We start from the raw sequence: 24,754 nt of genomic DNA on the forward strand, positions 1-24,754 counted from the left end.
CAGGAGGAGAAGCTCTGTTTAACTCCTGACGTGTTTAAGCACACACGGGGCACAAGGCAACGCGCTTCAGGGCCACCGGCACCGGCGACCGCTCGGTGCTCCCGGGCCACCAGGGGGGACAACATGGCGGCGTCCCCAAGGACTGCAACGCCCACAAGGCCCCGCGCGGCGGCTGGTATGTCACGTGATGGCGCCGCCGCGTCACGTGGCGGAACGGGCGGGACGCGGTGCTGTGGCAACGGCGCGGCCGCCATGGCCAAGCAGTACGACATGGTCGAGTGCCCCTTCTGCGACGAGGTTTCCAAGTACGAGAAGCTCGCCAAGATCGGGCAGGGCACCTTCGGGTGAGTGCTCGCCGGCTCCGGCCCTCCCTGGCCCGGCCCGGCCCCGGCCTTCCCCGGCCTCAGGCCTGCAGCCGGGGCCCAGCCCCGCGGCCCATGGGCGCCTGCCTCGGGTGCTCCTTGCTCGCGTGTCCTTTCCCCGGCCGCCCCTCTGGCTTCAGAGAACCAGTCTGGCTCCTGGGCCCTATTTTCCTCAACCTGAGATCCCGCTCTGTCCCAGCTCTGGCAGAGCAGAGTTAACCTTGAAAACAGTTAGGGTGAGGATCTGAAACTTGCCTCCAAATGTGCAATTTTTTGCTCAGAATGTGCTACGTTACTGGAAATCCTTATAAGGCTGCAAGAGCTCTGGGCTGTCTGTTGGTTCAGTGAGTCCTGGAGCCTTTGGCCCAGCGGGAATGTGGCTATATTGGCTCAGCACAGTAAAGCTCTGTACGGTGCTTTAGTGTGTCTCGCTTGGGCTTGTTCCTTGTGGGGGCACCTGGCTCCTTCCTCCTTGTGCTGCTCATGGTTTTTTTTTTTTTCCTCTTTTTTTACAGGGAAGTTTTCAAAGCCAAACATCGCCAAACAGGCAAGAAAGTAGCACTGAAGAAGGTGTTGATGGAAAATGAGAAGGAAGGGGTAAGTGTGGGGCGTGGCTGGGTTGGGCCTGTTGTCTCCTGGGCTGCAAAGGCACATGGCAGCAGCAAGGGGACTGGGCTGCACGGGATGGCTGCTGGGAAGTGACACTTCCCATGTGTTTCTCCTCTGGGACCCCAAGCACAGGGCTCCGCACTGGCTGTGTCTGTGGAAGAACTGGGTGATGTGTGAAGCACATGCTCAGGAGCTGGGGAGAGAGTTAAGAGCTTAAACAGCAAAGGCAGCAGCCAGAGAGGCTGTTGTGCAGCTCAGGCTGGGCTGTACCATGTCCTGGTGTGAATGTAAAAGGTGAGGAGAGGAGGGCAGGACCTGTCAAGCTGCATGGTCACACCTCTCCTGTTCTCTTGGAGAGATGGCCTGGTCTCCTGCACCTCCAACCTCCATTCTCTCTTTATCTTTTCCAGTTTCCCATCACAGCCTTGCGAGAAATTAAAATCCTCCAGCTGCTCAAACACGAGAATGTGGTGAACCTCATAGAAATCTGCAGGACCAAAGGTACTTTGCAGGGTCTCCCTTGTGTTAATGGTGGCTTTTCTGAGCCCTGCTGAGCAGGCTGGTGTCTTGTGCTGGGAGTGGAGTGGTCTAGCTGAGCACGGGGCTCTGTTCCTGCCTGTGACATGGGGTGACAGGTCACTTATCTTGGAAAAGAGTTTCTAAATGGGTCAGGACGTTGCTGAAGCTCAGATGGAAAAAGCTGTTGTGGTCCTGCCAGGATATGCCTGTGCCATAGCAGTGAATGCTGCCTGTGCTGGGAAACTCCCTTCTGAGAGGCTTTAAATGAACCAGCACTTTGGAGCAGAGGCTCCTCAGCCTGGAGCTGCCTCTCTTGGTTGTCTTGTGATGGTTTCTGGCAGCTCTGAGCTGATGACACAGCTCCAGCTGAGGCTCACTCAGCATCTCTTTCTGTGGGTGATGTAACTGCTTGTGCTGGGAGGGCTGGGACTCCACATGGGCAGTTCTGAGCTGCTCTTCCACCTCCTCACTCCCACCTGATGCCTTGTGCCCCCACTGCTTCGTAGGCTCAGCACACCTGGCCTGGCTCTGTTTACAGTGAAACTGCTCTATAACATTTGCTAGAGTTTATATATAATTCTCTTACATGGATTTGTACTGGAAAAATACTTTGGAAAGTGACAGTTGATGTTACAGCCTGCCCTTCCCTAGCCAGGGAAATAAAAACAAAACCTACTAGTATCTGGTATTTTTTTAAAAAGTCCAGTCACTGAATGGGCAGAAATGTCTGGCCTAGGGATGGGAAAGTCAAGATACTCCAGTACTCATTTGTGTGTACATTACTGTCTGAATAGGTATGAGTAAAAACACCAATGACAAGTTAATTTTTAATTCACTCTGTGATTAAAAGAGCTGCCATGATTCGGTGTCTGGCATACCAAAAGTAAATATTTTTGTAGACATGTCATTTGTTCCCTTTTTATGTTTTGTTTGTATTCCAGTTTTTATCCAAATCTACCTTGACCTCAGTTTGCAGTAAAGTAGAAATGTTTCATTTACTGTTGTCAAACGTGAGGCTTTTCTCTTTTTATGTTGGAAAGGTGTGTTTGGGGCTGTGTCTGTGTGAGGAACTGCAGACCCAATGTAGCAGGCACCCTCCTGGGGAGGAGAGCAGTGTGCTTCTGTGGGGGCTAAGCTTTTCCGGCTGGAGATGCTGATGAGCAGGTTTTGCTGATTACAACTGATGAAAATCAGCTTTTCTTTTTAATAACATTTTGCGTGGGTGCTCCAGGAACAAGATTGAAATCGATTGCTTCACCTGAAGTCTGCTATCATTCACTTCAAATTGGAGTTGGAGTTTTATATCGCTTTGATCAAGATCAGTCCATTTTTGCAGATCCTGTTTGAGGTTGCAGGAAATCTCACTTTTTAATGTCAGATTAGACAGATTTTCCGTGTTTCTGCATTTTTTCCTGGGGCTGTCTGTGGGTGCCTCCTCTATCTCTGGTTCTTGGCTGGCAGCCACGGCTTGCAGGGAGGAAACCCCACAGCCGTTATGAGCCCAGAGCAGCACGAAGTGAAGCTTTCAAAGGTTGCCATGCCCTTTCCTTGCCTGTCTGATAACATTTGCTGCACCAATCCTCATCTCCTGTTCTTGTGTTGCTAGTTTTTGCTCAGTTCTTCTTTAAAAAGGACCTTGAGGCCTGCAGGCTGTCTGGTTCTCTATGTTCCTGTGCCCTGAGATTCTGTGTAGGGGGTGTTGTATGAGCTGCAGGGTGGTGGGAGGTGAGAGGAGCTGTGACCCAGTGAAGGGTCCCTCACTGACAGCCGCTCTGTGCCTCTCCTGCAGCCTCTCCGTACAACCGGTGCAAGGGCAGCATCTACCTTGTGTTTGACTTCTGTGAGCACGACCTGGCTGGCCTTCTCAGCAACGCCCATGTCAAGTTCACACTGTCAGAGATCAAGAAAGTTATGCAGATGCTCCTGAACGGACTTTACTACATCCACAGGAACAAGGTAATGGGAAAGGCTCCTGCTGTGCTCAGAGGGTGGCTTTCCAAGGGACAGGTGTCTTAGCACAGGCTGCAGGGAAATCCTTGTTTCCCACCTCTGCAGCCTGAGCATTGTGCTGGCGCAAGACACCTAAGGAGGGCACTTCATTCACTTAACTCCTCAATGTCTGTCCTTGTGCAGATCTTGCACCGAGACATGAAAGCAGCAAACGTCTTGATCACGCGGGATGGAGTCCTGAAGCTGGCGGACTTTGGGCTGGCTCGAGCTTTCAGCCTGGCTAAGAACAGCCAGCCAAACCGCTACACCAACCGCGTGGTGACCCTGTGGTATCGGCCCCCAGAGCTGCTCCTAGGTAGGAGGGGCCCTAGGTGGGCTCTGCCGGCTTCTCGGCCCTTCTCGGCCCTCTGGGAGACTAACTCGGCATCTCCGTTTAGGGGAGCGCGACTACGGCCCCCCCATTGATCTCTGGGGTGCAGGCTGCATCATGGCAGAGATGTGGACCCGCAGCCCCATCATGCAGGGGAACACGGAGCAGCACCAGCTCACCCTCATCAGCCAGCTCTGTGGATCCATCACACCGGAGGTGAGGGCGAGAGTGGGGATGGGCTGTGGAGAGCAGGAGTGTGGGCAGAGTCTGGGACCAGGCACTTGTGCCTCTTCCCTGCCCTGTGTGCTGGCTGCTGTGTGCTCCCAGTAGTGGGGTGTGCCTGCTGTTGGCAGGGAGGCTGGAGAATCTTCTAGCCTGTGTTTTGGCGTTGTCTCTCAGACAGCCGTCAATTTCTGCTTAAAGAAGGGTGGGGTTTTTTATTTTGAGGTGTTTTGCGCTGGTCACCTTGAAAAGCCTCTTGAATTCTGTCTTGTGATTTGCGGCATCAGCTCAGCTCTGGTGTGAGCACCCGGCCCCTTCTCAGCTCCTCCTTCATAAGCAGCTCGTCCTGCCCTCTTGTGGGGAGCAAGCTGAGGGATCTCAGCCCAGACTGGGATCTGCGGGATGTTGTGCTGGCAGCTGCAGAGTCCTCATCCTGCTGTCAGTCATTATGTAAATACACTGAAGGTGCTTTCTTTGGCAACACCTGTTGTGGTCTCACCCAGATCGAGATAAGTGCTGGTGATTGCAGCAGGCTTTGCTTTCTAAGGATAAAAGGTGCCACATCCAGGTGATTATTTAGCAATCAGTTTTGTCACTTTATCTTTCTGGATGCGGTAGCTGGCCTGAACCGTGCTTTCTAGTATTTCTTTTCCTGGGGGAGCCAGAAATCCTTGAGCATCGTTTCCACACCAGGAAGACTGTCCTGACTTGTCCACATGACTCCAGGCCTTTAGCGCCTCTTTGTTGCTGTGAGAACAATGTCTGCCAGCTTGGAGGTTATAAAATAGAATTGTTATCTTGGTTTGCCTGAGGGTGTTTGAACCAAAAATGGCTTGTCCTTTCCATAACTACTTCTTGCCAACCTCTTTTCCTTCCCCTTGCCAGGTGTGGCCGAATGTGGACAAGTACGAGCTGTACGAGAAGCTGGATCTCCCCAAGGGGCAGAAGCGGAAGGTGAAGGATCGCCTCAAGGCCTACGTCAAAGACCCCTACGCGCTGGACCTCATCGACAAGCTGCTGGTGCTGGATCCCGCCCAGCGCATCGACAGCGACGACGCCCTGAACCACGACTTCTTCTGGTCGGACCCCATGCCCTCAGACCTCAAGAACATGCTGTCCACCCACAACCAGTCCATGTTTGAGTACCTGGCCCCACCACGCAGGAGGGGTGGGCACATGCCCCAGCAGCCGGCGAACCAGGGCAGGAACCCAGCGGCCACCAACCAGACTGAATTCGACAGAGTGTTTTGACATCCAGCAGGGTCCTGGCTGGGCTTCTCCACGTTAAATGGAGATGTCCTGTCAAGGTGCTTTTGCCTAGGAAAGGACTTTTTTCAAGGTGAATTGACTGATGGTGTTAACAGAGCTTGGCCATCTCCTCGGCCACCGCAGAGCTGCGTGACTTGGGGAGGTGATATCTATGAGCTCGACGTTGTTTCCCTGCAGTTTCCTGTCTCAGAACTTGGTTTTGTCCCCCAAAAGTCTGTATTAGTTATATTAAACTTGCAGATCAATTGTTATGGATCTGGTGATGGGAAAAGCGTCTCCATCCATGCTGGAGCTCTTGGCAAATGGTACCAGGACTGGGAGTAGCTGCCCTGGACCAAACTGGGCCCTGCTTGGAGACGTCTCAGCTCTCTTGGTCTGTCATAGCTCCTGCATGGAGTATCCTCCGAGCACTGAAGCGTTGATGAAGGACGAGGCAGGTGCTTTTGGGTCATCAGATGTGTCTTGGGGAAGGCAGAGCCACACTAGACAGCATGACTAGCTCTCCCTGGAGACTGGGATCTAGTCTAAAAAGGGCTTATTGGGCAAACCAGAGGTGGTGGCAGAGCTGGATGCTCCGTGTAGCCAGGAGACCAGGACAGCTGGTCTCTGTGACAGCACATGGCATCCGTGCTTTCTAAATTGCAAACCATGACTGGGAGTCATACTGGATACACCCAGCCTGCTGCAGCCAAGCACTGCCCTGTGCCTGAGGTGAGACCTGCCCTCCTGCTGTCTGCAGGGATTTCAGGATGGTGTGGCAGGGCTGGTCACACCGTGCTGGGAGCAGGGGGACACTCATGTATCCCCTGCTCTCTCCTGGAGCTCTTTGCATGAGAGACTAGAACAAGACCACTGCCTCCTTGGGTACAGTGACTAGCCTGACCCACTGGGATCACCTGTGCACACCTTATGTCAGAACTTGTCAGGATCAATTCATAGAGAGCAAGTGGTCCTCCACAGCTGCACAGTTTCCCGTGGCTATCAGCTGTAGCCAGCCGTCTTCTCCCTGAGCCACATGGATGCCAGGATCCCGGGATTCAAGGTGTGCAGCTGGTGATAGCATTTGGCACTTGGTAATTGTCTGTTAACAATTACTGACAAAAGCCATTGGTAGTGTAAAGTCCCATGAGGAAGTGGTGGTGAGTGGGGCCATTCTCAGGATGAAAAATAGGCTTGATGAAAGACATGTACAAGGTAACTCTGGCTTGGTTTGGGGCTCTGAAACAGTGTCTGTTTGGGGGGGGGTTGTTTCTTTGGAAAAATAGTCGGTTATGAGCAACAAGGCAGTTGACTTGTGCCATTGTGGATAAACATCATCCTGTCCCAAACAGCTGGTGTGACCCTCCTGTCCCTGTGCTGCCTAAACGGAGACAGCAGTGGGAGCCTGCAGGACAGCACCGGGCCTTCCCGAGGGCAGTTCGGGTTCGGGCAGCCTGAGACCCCCGTCCTGTTCCTGGGGAGCTGGGGGGGCTCAGCGCAATCAGCGCTGCCGTCCGTGAACACATCAGCACCGCTGCCACGAGCAGAGGAGGCTGCTGCGGGCAGCCCGGGCGCTCCGCTGGCACCGGGCCGGGGCGATGCTGCCGGGCGGGGGCTGCGGGGGTCCGGGGGGCCCTGTGCCCCAGCTTGGGCGGTGGGGGCTGTAGGGCCCTGTCCCTGTGCTGACAGACGGGGAGAACTCGAGACGGGTTGTGCCTGACGCTACGTCCCGAGCGGGGCGGCCGGGACCCCCGGGATCCCCGCGCCCCTCCCGAGGTGTCTGGACGGGCACGGCCGCCTCGCTGCCCCTCGCAAAGATGGCGCTCCCGCCTTCCGCACGCGACGTGGCGCGCGCTGCCAGTTTCAAAGATGGCGGCGGCGGCGGCGTGTGTGGTGGGGCGGGACGGCCCCGCCCCCTCCCCTCGGCGGCGCGCGCGGTTTGCGCGGGCCGGCGCGCGCGCGCGGCGGGGATGGTGCCGCGGGGGCTGCGCGCGCTGCGCGGGGCGCTGCGGGCCCGGGGGCGCCGCTTCAGCACGCGCCCCGCGCGCGCCCCCGCCACGGACTACCAGGTACCGCGCACCAGGGGCCGCGCGCCGGGCGGGGCGCGGGGCCGCCACAGCGGTGGGGCTCCGGTTCCGCGCGGGGCGGCAGCACACCTCCCCTCCTGACCCCCCCCCCCCGCCTCTGCCGCGTCCCGCAGCCCCGGGCCGTGCCGGCTGCCGCGCGCCACGTGCCCCCGCTTTCTGCTCGCGTCACCCCGCGAAACGCCGCGCCCCGTGGCGGCAGCGGGTGAGCCCGGCCTGCAGCGGTAGTCGCGGCGTGTCCCGGCCGCACGCGGCTGCGCCAGGTGTCTTGGGGATGATGGCGGTCCCCGGCGTGGAGCGCCCCTCGGGCAGGCGGGAGCGGTCTCGCTCTGCAGAGCTGGAGGCGCTCTCGGTGTCCGTGCCGCTGTCTGGTGGGACAGGGTCCATCTGCCCGGGTGGAGTGTCCCCGCGCTGGGGACAGGGGTTGCTGTCCCAGCTGCCAGGTCTGCCCTGCAGCACGCGGCGGTGCAGCGCCAGGCTCGCGTCCCCTTAGCGTGGGTTTGGGGGGCTCGGTGACAATGGTGACCTCTTGTCTCAGGTGTGCCGTGCAGGTGCGGCGTTGCTGCTTCATGAGCGGCGCTCATTAAACACCGGCAGGACGGGTGCGCGCTGGAGCGCTGCCCGCTCCCGCCGGCGGCGACCTTGTCCCACTGGGCAGCGCTGGGTGCCGGCGCTGGGCTGTCCCGTGCCCCACCGCGGGGCCAAGGGGCACCTGGGGAGGGGCGGGTAACCCTTGCCCATAAGTAGCCTCTCCCCGGGACGGGATCTGGCGCTGCCGGCACGTCCCCGCGGCGCCATGGCAGAGATGCTGCCGGTGTGGGTGACCGGTGACACCGCCGAGGGGACTGAGCCCGAAGGGGTGGGTCAGGGTGCAGCGGGCGCTGGGTACACTGGCCCCTGGGGCTGTGGCACAGCCACAAGGCTGCTGTGTTGGGCACTATCCTGACTGCCCTGGGCATCTTTCCAGGATGCAATCCGGATGCTCAACACCCTGCAGACCAATGCCAGCTACCTGGAGCAGGTGAAGCGGGAGCGCGGTGACCCCCAGGCCCAGCTGGAAGCCATGCAGGGCTTTTTGGAGAGGAGCGGACTGAAGGTGAAGGGCTGATCCCCATCCCTGTTCCCCCTGTCCTGTTAGCAGTGCCACCATGCTTGGCACCGGCTGCCGTGGGGGTCTCACAGGGTGGTTGAACTCTTACAGGTCGAGGACCTGGATCGACTGAACATCATCCACGTCACGGGGACGAAGGGCAAGGTGAGGCGGGTGGGCGGTGCTGTGGGGGACTGGGGGGCTCGGGGCACTGCTGGTGTCTGTGGCTCCGTTTGCCCTGCTCTGCAACGGGGGGTTTAACACAGCTGTCTCCTCAGGGCTCAGCGTGCGCCTTCACCGAATGCATCCTCCGCAACTACGGGCTGAAGACGGGCTTTTACAGGTGGGCAGGGGGTCAGGAAGGTTTTGAAGGGCCAGCGGAGCTGTGCCTAACTCTTCCCCCTGCTCTGTACCCCCAGCTCCCCTCACCTCGTGCAGGTACGCGAGCGGATCCGCATCAATGGGCAGCCCATCAGCAAGGACCTCTTCAACAAGTACTTCTGGCTGGTCTACAACCGCCTGGAGGAGACCAAGGTGGGGCCAGCAGGGTTTGTGGGGATGCTCTCTCCCTTGGGTCCCCCACTCCCGGGGTCATGTGCTCATCCTCACCCTGCTCTGCCTGGCAGGACCCAGCGCACGCCAGCATGCCGGCGTATTTCCGCTTCCTCACCATCATGGCCTTCCACGTTTTCCTGCAGGAGAAGGTCAGTGGTGGTGGCCTTCAGCTTGTGACAGAAATGCCAACTTGGTGGGGAGCTCAGGGAGGGGGGACTAGGGTCAGAATTTGCGTGGATCAGGCTGTCATGGCTGTAAACAGGGGATGCTGCGTGAGGTGGATGATCCCCTCACAAACAGGGGGTGTGCTCAGGTGTGGCTTTGGAAGGGCTGGTGGCAGGGACCTGCCTCCACCCACATCCCTGAATCCATGGGGGCGTTTACTGCCGGTGGCTCTGATGTCTGATGGCTCCAGTGTCCCTGTGTCCCCAGGTGGACCTGGCAGTGGTGGAAGTTGGCATTGGCGGCACCTATGACTGCACCAACATCATCAGGTAGGAGCTGTCATGGCTGAGCCTGTCCCCAGGGCTGCCAGGGCCTGATGTCCCCACAGTGTAGGGGGGAACAGCAGGGACACTGCCATGCTGCATTCCCAGGACGCCGGTGGTGTGTGGGGTCTCCTCCCTGGGCATCGACCACACCAGCATCCTGGGGGACACCATGGAGAAGATCGCCTGGCAGAAGGGGGGCATTTTTAAGGTAGGGAGACCTGGTCTTCTCTCTCCTCTTGTGTTTTTGGGCTGTGTTCCCCTATGTCCCATGTCACTAAGCGCCCCCATCCTTCCCAGCCCGGTGTGCCGGCGTTCACCGTGGCGCAGCCGGAGCGGCCGCTGGAGGTGCTGAGGGAGCGAGCCCAGGAGCGGAAGGTGAGCTGCTGGCAGGGGTGTGGACTGGGGGTACCCCATCCCATGGCGGGGGGCTCAGCCTCCTCTCCCCACAGTGTCCCCTCTACCTCTGCCCGGAGCTGGACGACTTCGAGGAGGGCTGCCGGGCGCTGGAGCTGGGGCTGGCAGGTGCCCACCAGCGCTCCAACGCCGCCCTGGCCTTACAGCTGGCGCGGACGTGGCTGCAGCGCCGCGGCTGCCAGGGTAAGGCAGGGGGACGGGGACTGGGGCCTGACCTCAGCAGGGCCCCTGAGGGCTCAGTGGGATGCCTGTCCTGCCTAGGTCTTGGGGACCTGAAGGAGGTGCCACCAAGCACTGAGCTGCTGGGGAGGCCAGTGCCACTGGCACCTGCTTTCCAACTGACCGATGCCATGATCCAAGGTGCAGTATGGCCATGCCAGGACACCCCTCACCGTGGTGGGGCCAGGCTGGAACCCAGCCAGTGCCACATGTGCTGAAAGGCACAGTCTGCCCCACACTGGATTCCCACGGGGTTACCAGTGCTGGGGAGGGTATGGGGGTCCCAGCCATGCCCTGTGTTCCCCCAGGCCTGCGGGACACAGAGTGGCTGGGCAGGACTCAGGTGCTCTCCCACGGCCCTGTGACGTGGTACCTGGATGGAGCTCACACCACCAGCAGCATCCAGGCCTGTGTCCGCTGGTTCCGCCAGACCGCCCTCAACCAGGACAAGCCCCATGAGTAAGGAGAGGATGCAAAGGGGGGCACACATTCTGGGGGTGTGCTGGTGGTGCTGGAGGTCCCCTGTGGGCATGGGCCACTTGCCCTTTCTCCCTGCAGTGGTTCTGAGGTTCGTGTGCTGCTCTTCAATGCCACAGGCGACCGGGACACGGTGGCGCTGCTCAAACTGCTAGTGGTGAGATTTGGGGAGCACGGGGGAGTCACTGTGCCTGGGTTCTCTGCCCTGTGGGACCTGCTTTGCTGTGGGTGGAGGGAGCCATGAGGTGGAGCTGGCACCCTGTCTGTCTGTCTGTCAGCCCATCCTGGTATCCCAGGGGTGTATCCCACCTCAACTGCCCCCTGCAGGGGTCTCGCAGTCCTGGGTGCGGGGAAGGGACTTGGATCATCCCCTGTAACCCCGCTGGTGTGGGACTGGCCCCAGTGGAGATCCCATGGGTGGGTCCTGAGGGTTCCCACAGTGCTGATTGCTCCTGTCTCCGCAGCCCTGTCACTTTGACTATGCTGTCTTCTGCCCCAACTTCACCGAGGTGTCGGTGGCCAACAACGCAGGTGAGTGCTGGGGAGACAGGGTCTCCCCCAGCTTCCCTTTCTGATCCCTCCCCAGCTCCCCCTGCAGTCCCTGACTGCTGTCTCCATCCCTCCCAGACCAGCAAAACTTCAATGTGACGCTGGAGAATGCCCTGACCCGCTGCCTGGAGAACCAGCGGACATGGACGAGGCTCCTGGAGGAGAAAGCGGGGCAGGACCCCTGGCTCCCACCTCCCCTGCGGGTGGGGGGGCTGCTGCAGCCGGCCCCCACCCGAGGCTCCCTGCTCCTGGTGCCCCCAGCGCCACGACCCCTCAATTCCCCAGCCCTCGTGTTCCCGTGCCTGGCCCAGGCTCTGCGGTGGGTAGCGCAGGGCCGGGACCCCCAGCTGGCAGCCCCCGCGGCCTCGGGGGCTCACGCCCACCCCGCAGCCAGCAGTGGGGCCGTGCTGCTGCGGGAGGCGGCCGCTGTCCGTGTCCTGGTCACCGGCAGCCTGCACTTGGTGGGGGGAGCGCTGCGGCTGCTCGACCCTGCGCTGTCCCAGTAGCAGGGGCACAGGGCTTTGCGCCTCTGTTTACACAAAACACCAGTTTTGCCCCCAGTGATGCTCGGAGGCATCTGGAGGGGGATGTGGGGCCCCCCCACCCCATCCTGGCTTGGCTGTTTTCACCCCAGTGCCTTCTGCCTGTGCCCTTCCCGGGACACTGTCCATGGGGGGATGCTCCTGATCTCCATCCCCTCCCTAGTGAGACTGACTGGGGGGTCCCCCAGGGTTTGGGGGGCTGCCCCAGGCTGTGAGGAGGTCCAGTACCTGGTAGGTGGGAGCCTCAAGCTGTGGCAAGGCTCAGCATCAGAGTGCAATTAATTTAACATAGGGAAGGTTTTTATTATTATTGATAAGAGTTTGTAACTTGGACGGGGAGCTGGGGGGAGTGGTGGGTTCTGCCCATCGTCCTGTGGGAGGGCAGCAGCCTTGCACCATCCTCCACAAATAAACCTCTTGCTGCTCCCACTGGTGCCTGCTGCCTTCTTGGGGAGATGCAGGAGGGGCACAGGGGTCACCCCAAGTGCTGGGGCATGTCCAGGGGGCACCCACTTCTTCTCCCCCCCCCATTTGATGGGGAGCCTTGTGGGAGGTTTTGGCAATAGCTGCTCTTTCTGCCTCCCCACTGCAGCGGGGGAGCCCAGGGGGGCTGCAAGGTGCCCCCCCCGCGGTGTGGGCTGCCCTCAGGGGGCCAAAGCATTCACTGAATGAGTAATGGAGGCCCCCTCTGGGCTCGGCCTGAGATTTGGGGCAAAAAATCAGCTTAATGGCACTGGGGTGGGTCCCCAAGTCCGTTGGCCAGGGGCTGCGCGGGCTCGGGGGGGCCCGGGGGCGTCAGGCCATGCTGCTGGTGGAGCAGGGGGTGCTCTGGGTGCTGCCGATGCTGTGGTTGGTGCTGCTGCTCTCCGAGGCTGGCGCCGTGCTGGAAACCGGCTGCAGTTTGGAGATGGGACCTGGCTCACACCGCCCGCCACGGGGGAACACCAAGGGGAAACCAGACTCAGGGCGAACAGTGGTGGCCTTGGCTCGCTCCCCGGGGACCCTCCAGCTCTCATGGATCACTCCCCAGTTGACCCCTGAGCCCCTGGGATGGAGATGAGCATGGGACACCAGGAGCAGGGGAGAGGGCAGATGGCAGAGGGGCCCCCAGCCAAGCAGGAGGGAGCCTGAGGAGCTGTAGACTCCTGAAGCAGGGTTATTCCCCTTTAGCATTGCCAGCACTGCACAGATGAGGGCAATGGAGCAGCCTGGTCTCTGGCTCACCTGGGGACTTTGGCCAGGAGGGAAAAATGGGCAACCCAGTAAGGGACGTGCATGTGGCCCCCCCATCCCACCACGGGGGTCCCCAGGGGTGGTGGATACTCACGGGTGTGCGAGTAGATGTACCAGAGCACGGCAGTGAGGAGGGCCCCGATGAGGAAGGCGCCGAAGGTGATTCCCAGGACAGCAGCCAGCCCCAGCCCACGGTCTGTGGGAGGATGAGGCTGTCAGCACTGCCACACTGGGAGAGTCCCTCTCCCACTCCCATTCCCATCCTGACCACCTCCCTTGCCCTGAACTCACAGTTGAGTGGCCGCCAGGCATCCTTCACTGTCAGCTCCAGGACCTTCTCAAAGATGGTGTCATTCTGTGGAGGTGGAGGTTGGGGTGAGGGGGGGGAAGATGTGCAACCCTGCAGGATGGCAGAGGTGGGGGGACTCCCAGGCTCTTTGTGGACCAGGGAATGCTGCTCCTGGATGGGCTCCACCACCCAACGGTGTGGGACAAACCCATCGGGCTGCTACTGCCGATGGGGACCAGCACGGTGGCATCACACTGACCTGCAAGCCGGCCTTGCACTTGAGGATGGCAGAGAAGGGGATGTGTCCTCCCTCAGGAACGGTGTAGGTGAAGCGGAAGCGCCAGACCTTCCTCCCGTGGCTGCTGGGGGGACCCTCCAGCACGGCCACCCCCGCGCCATGCGCCTCCCCGCCCTGCACCAGCAGCAGTGGGTCCCGCCCTGCGGCCAGCAGCCAGCACTCCTTCAGCTGCAGGTCGGCCGGGTGATCCATCCACCGCATGGACGCCTGCACGGGGTGGCAACGGGGCACACCATCAGGGTCGCTGGCCCAGGGATGGCTGGACTGCCCCAGCCTGGCCACCAGGACAGTGGCGGTACCTGCACAAAGGCCTCCTTGTTGATCTCCAGCTCCGTCTGTGGTGCCTCGAAGGCAGCGGTGGGGAAAAGGCGCAGGAAGAGCTCCCGCGGGATCTCGCACTTGAAGGCCACCTGCAAGAGGGGGGGCAGCTCTAAGGGGGCACCCAGCACCCAGCTGACAGTGCCATTTGCACCTTCTGCCACCCCTGGACACGCTGGGAAACCCGGCTCTTACCCGCACGCTCCGGAGCACGGCATCCTTGGCCAGGCTGAGGATGAGCTGCGAGAAGGCAGAAGGGTTGGGTCAGTCAAGTGGTCCCCACTGCTGGAGTCTATTGCTGGGATGGGATGGGATGGCATGGCATGGCATGGCATGGCATGGCATGGCATGGCATGGCATGGCATGGCATGGCATGGCATGGCATGGCATGGTCCCACCCACACACTCCCACTCCATCTCAGCCCTGGGCTGCACTATGATGTTTCCAGCCATGCAAAAGCCAAAAGCAAGGAAGTCCTGGTGGAGAAGCCCCACTGGCAATCACTGAAGCTCTCAAGGGCCATCAGTGGGGCTGGAGGCAACACCCCCAGGCAGCCCCCCTCTCACCTCATTGTTGGCATAGCCCCTGCCCTCCAGTGAGGTGCCACAGTGGCTGAGGGGGCTTTTCAACATGAAGTGGGTGGCATTTTTCTCTGCCTGGCAGCTGATGTCCCTCAGGGTGATGTTCACCACGTCCTTGATGGGCTAGGAGGAAAGCACACTGTAGTCACCCACCGACTGGGGACAGGCTTGTGCCACCCACCCCGAGCACCCAGGGGAGCATGCAACTTCTGAGTGATTTTGGTGGACATTAGCACCCCTCTCCACCCTCCTCACCTCCAGGTAGGACCTTATGATGACAATCTCCATGGTTTCATCTGTGCACTTCCAGGGCTGGAGTGTGAACAGCACCTGGTGGGGCAAGTCTGGGGGCTGCGTGATGACAACGGGGGTGGTCGTCACAGGCGTCTCGACCATCTCTGCAGGACAGGGAGATGGGGGGGCTGAGTGGGAGTGGTGGAACCCCCGATCCCACCCAGCCCTGGGGTGCTGGGGGCCTCACTGTGCTCATGAATCTCCAGGCTGATGTGGGTGCTGGCAGGGATGGCAGAGTAGGAGGCAATGACACTGTAGTTCTTCTCAAAGGCTTTAGCGATGAGGCCCTGCTCCGTGTCAGGCAGGAGCGTCCCAGGGAACAGCATCGAGAAAAGGGGCATCTTGTAACTCCCAGAGAACTGCAGTGAGGAGAAAAGGGGGGAAGAAGCATGGAGAGGCTAAGTGGAGACAGGAACAGCTGGGGGTGCACAAGGCAGGGTTCATCCCAGTAATAAGGGCTTGCAGCAAGGGGGCTGCCACTTGCCCATGTCTAATATCTCCAGGTGCCCTCCTGCCACCTTCCCCATGACACCAGCATCTCCTGGGCACCTGGCAGACCCCTTGGTGGGGGTGGTGGGGAAGACATGTTCCTCTCAGCATACCAGTAACTGGATGTTGCACTTCGAGGAGAGGGACCAGGTGAAGTTGGCCTTGCTCTTCAGGATCAGGATCTGGTTGCCAGCAAAATTCTGAGGACAGCTCACAGACAGGTTCACCTCTGTGATGGAGGAGCTGCAAAACCACAAAACCCCCATTCTCAGCATTCCATACCAACAGGTCCCACATCCAACTCGGGATGTGGGGCTCTGCCTTTGAGACAGCCCGACACCTTCCCAAGCATCTCCAAGAATATCCCACTGCCTGTCCCACCCCTGGGGTCCCACTGCTGGCACTGTGGTACCTGGGTTCTGACTGAAAATGGATGATGTGAGCGGCCCTGGTGCTCTGGGCGTCACTGCGTGAGCAGCCCTTCACCCCACGGAAGAAGACCTCAGTCTCAAGGTGCAGAATGGCATTGAAGTGCTCCTGGGGAAGGCAGTCTGGAGGGCTGCTGGCATCTGTGTAGGTGGCAGGGTGATCAAAGTCAAACTGGGCTCAGTGGGCAGGGAGATGCTCAGGGCCAGGGGCATCAGTCCCCACAGCATCTCCCTGGGGAGGGTACTTTGCCCCGGGAGGTTGTCACCCTTCTGGACAATGGTTGTCACCATTCCTGCCCACTCCAGCCCCCCAGTGCTAGCCCCCAGCCCCACGCACCTTCTCCCAGGTGGAGCTGGACCCTGCGGGGGTCCTGCAGCTCGCTGTAGGATGTGATGCCCCCATAGGTAGCCAGAGCCCAAGCCAGCAGCTGTCCCTCACTGGAGACCACGAGTGGCTCAGGGTTTGGTGCTCTGATGCTCTCTGGGCTGAGGTGGGCGTCCTGTGGGCCAAGTGAGAGCCTAAGCTGGGGTGAGGAGCAAGGTGCATCCCTCCCTTACACAGGCTGGCATGGGGAAAGAAAGGAAAACCTTTCCCCCCAGTGTGCAGGATACAAATGTGAACCTAAAACAGGTGAGTGTCCCTGGAGCCTGGGCTGGGGGTCACCCTGGATAAGTAGGGGTTTTTGGGGCCATGAGCTGGGAGCAGCGAGAGTGGCCGGTGGCACATGGAGGGCTCAGCCCACTTTATTATTAGCCACAAACAAAGCAGGAGGTTTATTTTGCTAACAAAGCGCCCGACCCCGGCTCAGCTCGCTGGAGCCAAACCCCATCCCTGACCTTCCTCCCGCCGGCCGGAGGAAATGGGAGCTTTTTCCAGCCCTGTGCGTCATTCCCTGCCTGGCCAGCCCAGTGCTCAGCGCCGCCAGCAATGGTCAGGAGCGTCCCCTCCTCCCTGGGGCACCACAAGCATCATGTCTGGTGATCGGAAGGACCAGTCTCCACCAGTGATTCCCTTAAACATCCCCATGGATGGCCCGAGCCCTGCTGCCCCCCGGGATTGCTCCCGTTGTGGGGGTGTGGCACTCACGGTGCGGATGATCAGGTTTGAGCACGGGGAGGTGATGGTGGCAGAGCAGTGTGTGCAGAGGAGGATGAGCACTGCTGGCCGGCTGCAGGCATCAGCTCGTGGGGTGACTGTCACCATCAGAGGGACAGGAGAGACCTGGGGTGGAAGAGGAGAGTGTCATCACTGTGGCCACCAAGCCCCAGCTGCTGTCACCTTCCTGGCTGCCCCTGAGAGCCAGAGGGAGCATGGAGAGCCCTGAGGCTGGCCCTGAGGATGAGCCATGCAAGAGGCAGCCATGGCTGGGTTTAGGGGCAGGGATGCCATGTGAGTGTGTACCTACACTGGCGGGACAAACACCCCCTGGCTCCCCTAAGCGAGGGACCAGTGGGATGCCCACCTGGAAGATGGTGTTATCCCCACACTGGTGTCCAGGACACCCCACATAGTGGGGTCTAGGCACCCCCTTCTTAGGGACCAAGGCATCCTTGAGTTAGAGACTAATAATCTCTGCACTGGGTAAGAGAGTGTCACCCTACTGTGGACTGGGGTATCCCCACACTGAGGACTGGAGCATCCCTACACTGGGCTGGGACATCCCCACCCCGGGCACCAGAGCATCCTCACTGTAGGTACTGGGATATCTCCCACTGAAGACTGGAGAATCCCCACCCTGGGCACTGGGACATCCCCCTGGCAGGTTTCCCAGCCCCATCCCAGCACTGTGCAGCCGCTCCAGGCTCAGATTCATCTGTACTGGTGTGCAGGGATGCCTGGGCACAGTGGTGGCACAAACCATTCCTCGTGGCTAGCACTGCCTGGTTGTCTCTAGCCGGAAATCCAGATGGGGAAGTCAAAACTCCAGGCGCTAAGTTTGGCAACTGCTGTCTCAATAACGGCTCGCAAAGTTCTGAGCAGAGGGAGAGGGAGAGGGCAGGGAAAACCAGCCGGGGACTGGGCGGGTGGCGGCTGCTGCCAGTGCCGTGCACGGGGCTGGCGGGATGAAGCCGTGGGCATGCCAGGCTGGCCATGGCCCCGTGGCAAGCGTGGGTGGCCAGGGACCCCGGGTGGCCCCGAGCGTCGGGGAGGAGCTGGCGGCTGTTTTTCCTGCCGCGTGTTTTGTGGCGCTCCATTGTTTGGCTGCGCGAGTGGCGGGAGCCTCGGCGCTCCCCGCCGCCGCCTTTCGGGTTATTTTTTTCTTTTTCTTCTCCTTTTTTTTTTTTTTTTTCATCTGTGGGGATCTGCTTATAGAAAGCAGCTTCCAGTAATTCTTCTATAAGTGGAGCCGTGTCCCTGCCCAGCTTCCCCCGCGCGCCGTGGGGCTCAGTGCCGCAGCCGTGACATCAGTGTGTGTCCCCTGTTGCCGCTGGTGACAACCCCGGGGCACCCCCGGCCCTGGCACTCATCCAGGATGCCAAGGCCAGGTTACACCAGGCTAGGCCAGAGGGGTCCTTGCAAAACTGACCTTCCCCAGCGCCTCGTGGTCTGGCTCCCCCTCTGCTCCAAAAGCAGAACTGGGAGAGCTGGGAGGTGGCAGGGAGGGGGGAGTGTGGCGCCGGGTGGCCCAGGGCTGGGCCAAAATCGGGTGCTGGGCCCCAGCCAGCACGAGGGAAGCCGGGCTGTCCTGCAGAGCTGCCATGCAAACCTGTGCGCTGGTGCAAACCCACCCAACAGTGCCAGCCAGTGCCAGTGCCAGCCCTGACCCCATCCTTGCCCCAAAGCACCCACAAAGTGGTTATCAACCCTTGGCACGGCCATGCCAACTTTGGCAGACAGGCTTCTGCTTGCTTGGACACCTTAAAAGGATGTGCTTCCTTCATCTCTCCACTCTTTCCTCCATCCCTCCCTTCATCCCTCCCTTCATCCCTCCTTTCATCCCTTCCTCCCTTCCACTGTCCATCTCTCCCTCCATCCTCAGTGTGGTCACCACTGGGTACATGTGGCTCTGCCCAGCTCCTGAGCCAGAACCAGAACCAGGCCACCTTCCCAGGGAAATGGAGTGTCCTGAGGTGTCCAGCACAGGAATATCTGCCTTGGCAGCATGGGCTATTAAGGAATTTGCCTCTAAAATCTTTACATTCCCATCAGGGGCAGAGAAGCCCAAGGCTGTGCTTGGAGGAGAAGCTTGGACAAGGTGCCATGGAGGAGGTTAATCCTGGTCCTTTCACTGCTCCTTAATTAGAGGAAGGTTTTCACAGCTGGGACACCCTGCCTGCTGAGGGCAGTGACAGGATGACAGTGCTGTGGTGACAGTGTGAAGTGACAGCGTAAGAAGTTCTGCGGGGATGCACGGGGACCCCTCTTGCTCACCTCGGACCACTTGACGCTGAGGATATGGACTTCATGGCTAGTGTCCATGGAGCTGTTGCTGACACAGCCCCGTGGCACCGTGCTGGTGGCATAGGAGAGGGTGATGGGTGGCTCCGATGTCACCGGCTGCAGGTCACAGCCCTCGGCTCTCGCGGGGTCTGGGCGGAAAACAAGAGACTGTCAGTCCCCGCCGCACGGATGTGGGGTGACACAACACGAGGGAACACGATGCAGGAGGGGGCTGAATGTCTCTGCCAGCGCCGGCACTGCCCCTTCGGCCTCAGCCCCCAGCCCGGCGTCAGCACGGCCCCGCCGCCGGCACAGCACCCCCGGGACCATCTGCTACGTGTTCGCTCGGGGCCCGCCTGCCACCGCCAGCCCCCTCCGCAATCCCGTTAATGACCCTTGGATCCGGGCTGGAAAAATCCACTGTCCCTGCTCGGCACTGCTGCGTGCCAAAACTCGCACCCAGCCGCCCCGAAGGCTGGGGCGGTGGCGGAAGCCCCCCCGCATTCCCCGGCCGCAGGAAAGTGGGAAGCGCAGGTATGGAAATGGCTGTAAAGCTCATCCTCCGCGGGCGCTGAGGCGTGAGCTTTGCCCCGTCCCAAAGCCCCCGGCGGCGCGCGGCGAGCGGGGCCGGCCGGCGGCTGCCAAGGGAAATCCTGAGCGCAAACAGCCATTTGAAGGCCTGATCCTGTAAATCCCCACGTGCCTCGACAGTTTCCTCTGCCTCAGGCAGCCCTGCTGTGGCCGGGCTGTCCTTAACTTGGCCCCGAGGAACCGTCTGCATCCTTGCGTGCTCCGTTCCAGGGGGCTGGGCAGGACAGACCCCCGTGGTCACAGATGGGCTTCCATGGGCTTTCTATGGGGACACAGTGCCTGGGATGCTGTGCTTCCTTTGCAGATGGCCACTGAGTTCTACCCCTTCGCACTCCAACTTTTCCCATCCCTGGTGGCTCCAGCCAATGCACCGGGAGGTGGCTGGACCGCTCTCCCGGTCCAGCCAGCCACCCCCACCGGCACTGGGGCTGGAGGGTGTGATGCTCCAGGTCACTGAGTTTTTGGGACGCAGCACCCGGCAAAGGGCCATTCCTTCCAAGTCGCACCTACCATGGTGTCCCTGACCTGCGTCTCACCATTGGGGTGGCCCGGCTGTGGCCGTGGGGTCACGGCACAGACCCCCGGTGACGCTGCCGTGGGCCCACTTATTGTCCGGTGCTTCCTCCCCCCCAGCGTGGCGGCCGCGCGGCCGGCAGCATCGGGAGGAAGATAAACAGCCGCTTATCTGGGCGCCACAGGCTGTGTCCCTCTTCCCTTCCACTCCTGCCCTGACGGCACCGGGCACGGCCGCGCTGCCCCGGCGCTGCTGGGCAGAGGACGGGCAGCTCGTCGCTCCTCAGCAGCGTCCCCCCGGGAGGTCAGGCAGGGCTGGGGGCCGCGGCTGGGCTCGCCCCTGGCAGGGCAGGGATGCCAGCGGAGGGGATGCGGGGCAGTGGTGCCAGTCGGGCACTGTCTGTCCCTGGGGAAGGCAGCGGGCTCCAGCATTATGTCACGATCAGATAAGGGGGCTCAGCTGGGCCGCCGGGGCGATCAGATAAGGGCGCTGTTATTTTTGTACTCCAGGAAAGGGAAAAAAAAAATAAAAGGAAGAAAGAAAGAAAATCCACTTTATGTTTTTGCAACCTGCATTCTCCCTTGCTTTGGTGCTGCTGGGATCAGGGAACAGGGATGGTCCCACTGTGGCTCCCCCCGTGGGTCAGGGGCTGGGGGGGGGAAATTCCTGGGGTTTTGGGAGCAGAGAGAAAGCTGGGGTGTGGAGTGCAAGGCAAGGGTGGCTCTGTAGGATGCCCATGGGATGGGCAGCACCACTTTGGCGTCCTTTCATCTGGCGGTGTTGCCTCAGCACTTGTGTAATGAGCTGATCCAGGACACGAATGGGGATGGGTCCTGCACTGAGAGGGAATTGTCATCCTCTGAGCCACCGCTGGCTGTTGGACCATGCTGAGGTGGCATTGGGGTGGGCACTGGGATGATGGTGTGCATGGGTCCAGGCTTCAGGCTTGACATAAGCCACATCACTCCTGCCACTCTCTAAGTCAGACAGGTGCCACGAAGCCTCTCCTCACAGATGGGACGGGCGACCCAGCACCATGCTCACCCCATGGGGAGCAGTGCTGGCCCCTGTCCAGGGGGCACAAAGTCCCCCACCTCTGGAAGCTGGCTGTGTCTGTGAGACACCCTGACACTGCACCCACCAAGAGCATCCCAGTCCCACATCACTGCACCCACCATGGACATCCCAGTCCCACATCACTGCACCCACCATGGACATCCCAGTCCCATAGCACTGTGCCCACTGCGGGCATCCCAGTTCCACGGCACTGCACCCACTGCGGGCTCCCAGCCCCAGAGGTTCCTGTGAGGAAGAAGCAGCAACCAGACAGGATGTGGTGAGTAGCACAGGTAGGCAGGATGGGGACCATGTGTCACAGCTATGCAGGGCACGGACCATATAGCACAGACACTCAGGATGGGGACCACACGGCACAGCTACACAGGACAGTGACAATATGGCACAGTCATACAGGATGGGGTCCATACAGCACAGCTGCATACCTTAGGGGTGGTATGGCCGGAGGAGATGATCTGTTTGTATGGCAGAGCGACACAGGACAGGGACCATACGGACACATACAATAGGGACTGTATAGCTCCATTGCAGAGCACAGGGACTGTGTGCCACAGCTACGCTGGATGGGGATCATACAGCACAGATAAATAGGACAGGGAGCATAGAAACAGACATTCAGGGTGGGGACCATATGGCACAGCTATGTAGGACTCAGCCCATATAGCACAGCCCTGCTAGGGCATGTATGGCACAGCCATATAGGGTGGAGACTGCTGGGGACAAATACAAAGGTCATGGGCACATGGCACTGCTACATAGGACACTTGTGACACTGCACAGCTGTGTAGGATGAGGACCAGATGCCACAGCTGTGTGGTATAGGGACTATACATCATACACGGGGAGGACAAGGCCTCTGTGGCACAACAACACAGGATGTGGAGCATATGGCAGGGTTATAGGATGGGGACTGTACAAGAAAGCTACAGAGGACACAGACCTTACTGCACATCTACATAGGATAGGGACACCACGGCACTGCCCTAGGGCAGGGACTGTGGCACAGCTATGGGATGGGCACCGAGCCTCACAGTTACACAGGACACGGGACTTACTGTACAGCTACAAGGATGGAAACTGTATGGCACAACTATAGGGGACACGGCCCCCACGGCACAGCCTCGCTGGACAGGGACTGTCTGGCACAGCCATCAGACAGGGTTGTGATATAAGAGTGGGCATCAAGCCTGGCAGTGGGGCCACCCCAGCACCACCCATGAGCACTGGCCCCCGAGGTGACCAGGAGGGACCAACCCAGCCGGGACACTCAGTGCTGCTGGCCCCAGCCTCTCCAGGCGGCTGCTGCCTCCTCAGTTCCCTTGTTCCCTTCCCCCTGCCAGCAGGCTATGGCCCCGAGTCCCCCAGCTCCCTGTCCCCCAGCTCCAGCAGCACTGGCGTCCCTCCCTGAAATTCCCCATGTGGCTTTGTAGGGATCTCGGGGTGGCTCTGACTGCTCCAGAGGCGTCTAAGACCCCAACTCCCATTTGAGGCTTTGAGGGTTTTTTCCCATCTCTCACCCCCAGCTCCATCCCCACATTCCATGTGAGGTTTTAAGGGGTTTTTCCCATTTCTTGCCCCCAGCTCCAGTCTCACACCCCAAGTGAGGCTTTAAGGGTTTTCTCCCATTTCTTGTCCCCATCTCCTCGTCAACCCCTCCATACTCCGAGGGGACGGGGACCAAAGCCACCCCAGACCCCCCGTGTGCCACCGTTTAGTCCAGGACTCAGCCACGGCATCTTCAACACGTCCCACGCCCCGGTGACGCAGCCGGGATTTCGGGGGTCCCAGGGAGCGGCAGGGCTGTGCTGTGTGTGTTCCGGGAATCGGGATGGGTTTGTCCCTTCCCACATGGACGCTGGTCCCCAAAACCTCCTCTCCCGGGGGGTTCCCGGGGGTGACAATCTCTGCCTGTGCAGGCACAGCTGGGACCCCTTTGGCCACCGATCCGGAGTCACCGGTGGGTCCCGCCGCGGCGGCTGTCCCGTCCCGGGGGTCCCGTCCCGCTGTCCCATCCCGCGGGTCTCATCCCCGGGGTCCGGTTCCCTGGTGCCCCCCGTCCCCACTCACCCGGGCGGCCGAGCAGCGCCAGGAGCAGCGGCAGGAGCGGGACGGAGCGGGGGCCCATGTCCGCCTGCGGCCGCTCCCCGGGAGCCAGCGCCGAGTGCGGGCGGCGGCAGCGGCAGGAAACCGACTCCCTTCGGAGGAGGGTCCGCGGCGGAGGAAATGCCGCTGGCGGCGCTGGGGCCGGGCCGGCGGGGCCGGGGGGGCGGAGAGGATGGACCCCCCCTCCCCCGGAGGCGCCGTGCCTCAGTTTCCCTACAGCGCCGTGCGGGGCTGCACCTCCGGAGGGGCGCACTGGAAGCGTCCCGGGCAGCGGGAGGGCACTGGTACCCGGGGTAGGTGGCCCCAGGGCCTCCCAGGGCTGGCACTAGTGAGTGGAGGGATTGGACACAGGGGTTCTGGTGGGGTCCACCCACCCAAATTATTCCCGATCTGCTGCCAGTGATGGGGATGGGGAGCTGCCCCGGGCGATGGGGAAGGGGCTGCCCCCGACATTCAGCCCCCACTGCTCCCAGCCAGCACCCTAGCAGGGTCACATGTCTCAGGTTGGTGGCCGCCCCATGGCCCTGGACGCCCAGTGTGGTGGGCAGGTGGAAGCCCCCGAGCACGGCTGCCTGCCTTGCCTGTACCCCTGGCCAGGCCACAGATGGGGCTGCCCGGACACCCTACCTGGCAGGTGGGCTTGGGGTCAGGAGATCCCTTGGGACAAGGGGGCCTGGGTGAGGGCAAGGGCGTCACAGCTGAGCACTGCCGAAGGGGCACCAGGGACCCCCTTCTGCACTCCTGCCCCATTCCTCCCCACACCTCTGCTGGCCGAGGTGAGAGCCCTCACACAGCTTCAGTGGGGCTGGGACCCTCATGCCGGGGGTGGGTGCGGGTCCCCGGGGCTGGTTTTCATCTCGACTCATGGTTCACGGGCACGGGGACAGAATGGAAACGTGCCAGGGAAGTCAGCGACGCCTGTCCTCAGCAGCCAGGGTGTCCCCGGAGACGTCTGTGAGCCGGGGTGAGCAGCAACCATCTCCCATGACAGAGCACTGCCATCTCCTGGGGACCGCGGGGACGGGTGCTCACCCGGGGATGGGGATGGGGACCCGGCACGGGATCCTCTGAGTCCCTCGCACCCTTCTCCCCGCCGTGACACCACAGGACAACGACCAAGAGATCTTCAGTGATGGACATTGAGATGGTGGCAGCCACAGGGTGACAGAAGGAGGGTGGCCGTGGGTGTGAGGCAGCCACATGTGCAGCCTCCCGCACCCCATTCAGCCCAGCATCTTCCCCCTCACAGCATATGGGATGGCCTTGAGATTTCAAACCAGAGGAAGAGCATCTAAACCTCAACACCAAGCACTCAGGGCCATACTGGGGAGCAGGGCAGGGTCCCTGTCCCACTCCCTGCCCAGGTAACCACCTGAAGAAACTGAGGCACACTCACAGCACACCCACAGAGGGCTGGAGGCACAAGAGAGATGTGTCTCCCCACTCCCCAGTTTT

The 24,754-nt window shown here is 60.7% G+C and overlaps 3 protein-coding genes across 7 annotated transcripts; 2 read left to right on the top strand and 1 right to left on the bottom strand.

Moving 5' to 3' along the window:
• The first annotated feature begins 59 nt into the window (after positions 1–59).
• CDK9 (cyclin dependent kinase 9) lies at positions 60–5,556 on the top strand. Its single transcript, XM_053996326.1, has 7 exons — positions 60–344; positions 878–959; positions 1,382–1,472; positions 3,280–3,446; positions 3,624–3,795; positions 3,878–4,026; positions 4,918–5,556. Exons 1-7 carry the CDS (start codon positions 124–126, stop codon positions 5,281–5,283), a joined length of 1,248 nt encoding a protein of 415 aa, XP_053852301.1. The 5' UTR covers positions 60–123; the 3' UTR covers positions 5,284–5,556.
• A 1,709-nt stretch (positions 5,557–7,265) lies between these two features.
• FPGS (folylpolyglutamate synthase) lies at positions 7,266–12,130 on the top strand. 4 transcript variants are annotated; one of them, XM_053996591.1, is made up of 15 exons: positions 7,266–7,349; positions 8,332–8,460; positions 8,566–8,619; positions 8,733–8,797; positions 8,874–8,988; positions 9,081–9,158; positions 9,442–9,503; positions 9,606–9,708; positions 9,798–9,875; positions 9,950–10,097; positions 10,176–10,274; positions 10,442–10,592; positions 10,692–10,767; positions 11,075–11,141; positions 11,238–12,130. In XM_053996591.1, exons 2-15 carry the CDS (start codon positions 8,344–8,346, stop codon positions 11,663–11,665), a joined length of 1,641 nt encoding a protein of 546 aa, XP_053852566.1. In that variant the 5' UTR covers positions 7,266–7,349; positions 8,332–8,343; the 3' UTR covers positions 11,666–12,130. The 4 variants fall into 4 exon arrangements, with proteins under 4 accessions (XP_053852566.1, XP_053852567.1, XP_053852565.1 ...); XM_053996592.1 differs by lacking the exon at positions 7,266–7,349 and adding an exon at positions 7,466–7,569; XM_053996590.1 differs by lacking the exon at positions 7,266–7,349 and adding an exon at positions 8,100–8,223 and having other exon boundaries at positions 8,362–8,460.
• On the bottom strand, positions 11,984–23,387 carry ENG (endoglin). Of its 2 annotated transcripts, none has more exons than XM_053996587.1 (15): positions 23,264–23,387; positions 19,006–19,163; positions 16,720–16,854; positions 15,970–16,132; positions 15,617–15,773; positions 15,318–15,447; positions 14,903–15,074; positions 14,677–14,819; positions 14,407–14,544; positions 14,035–14,079; positions 13,821–13,931; positions 13,483–13,728; positions 13,226–13,289; positions 13,029–13,130; positions 11,984–12,595 (listed from the first exon to the last, which is right to left on the bottom strand). In XM_053996587.1, exons 1-15 carry the CDS (start codon positions 23,319–23,321, stop codon positions 12,426–12,428), a joined length of 1,992 nt encoding a protein of 663 aa, XP_053852562.1. In that variant the 5' UTR covers positions 23,322–23,387; the 3' UTR covers positions 11,984–12,425. The 2 variants fall into 2 exon arrangements, with proteins under 2 accessions (XP_053852562.1, XP_053852563.1); XM_053996588.1 differs by having other exon boundaries at positions 11,984–12,615.
• Positions 23,388–24,754: the final 1,367 nt, after the last annotated feature.

Source organism: Vidua macroura, chromosome 21 (assembly GCF_024509145.1).
Source record: "Vidua macroura isolate BioBank_ID:100142 chromosome 21, ASM2450914v1, whole genome shotgun sequence".
Lineage (NCBI taxonomy): Eukaryota > Metazoa > Chordata > Aves > Passeriformes > Viduidae > Vidua > Vidua macroura.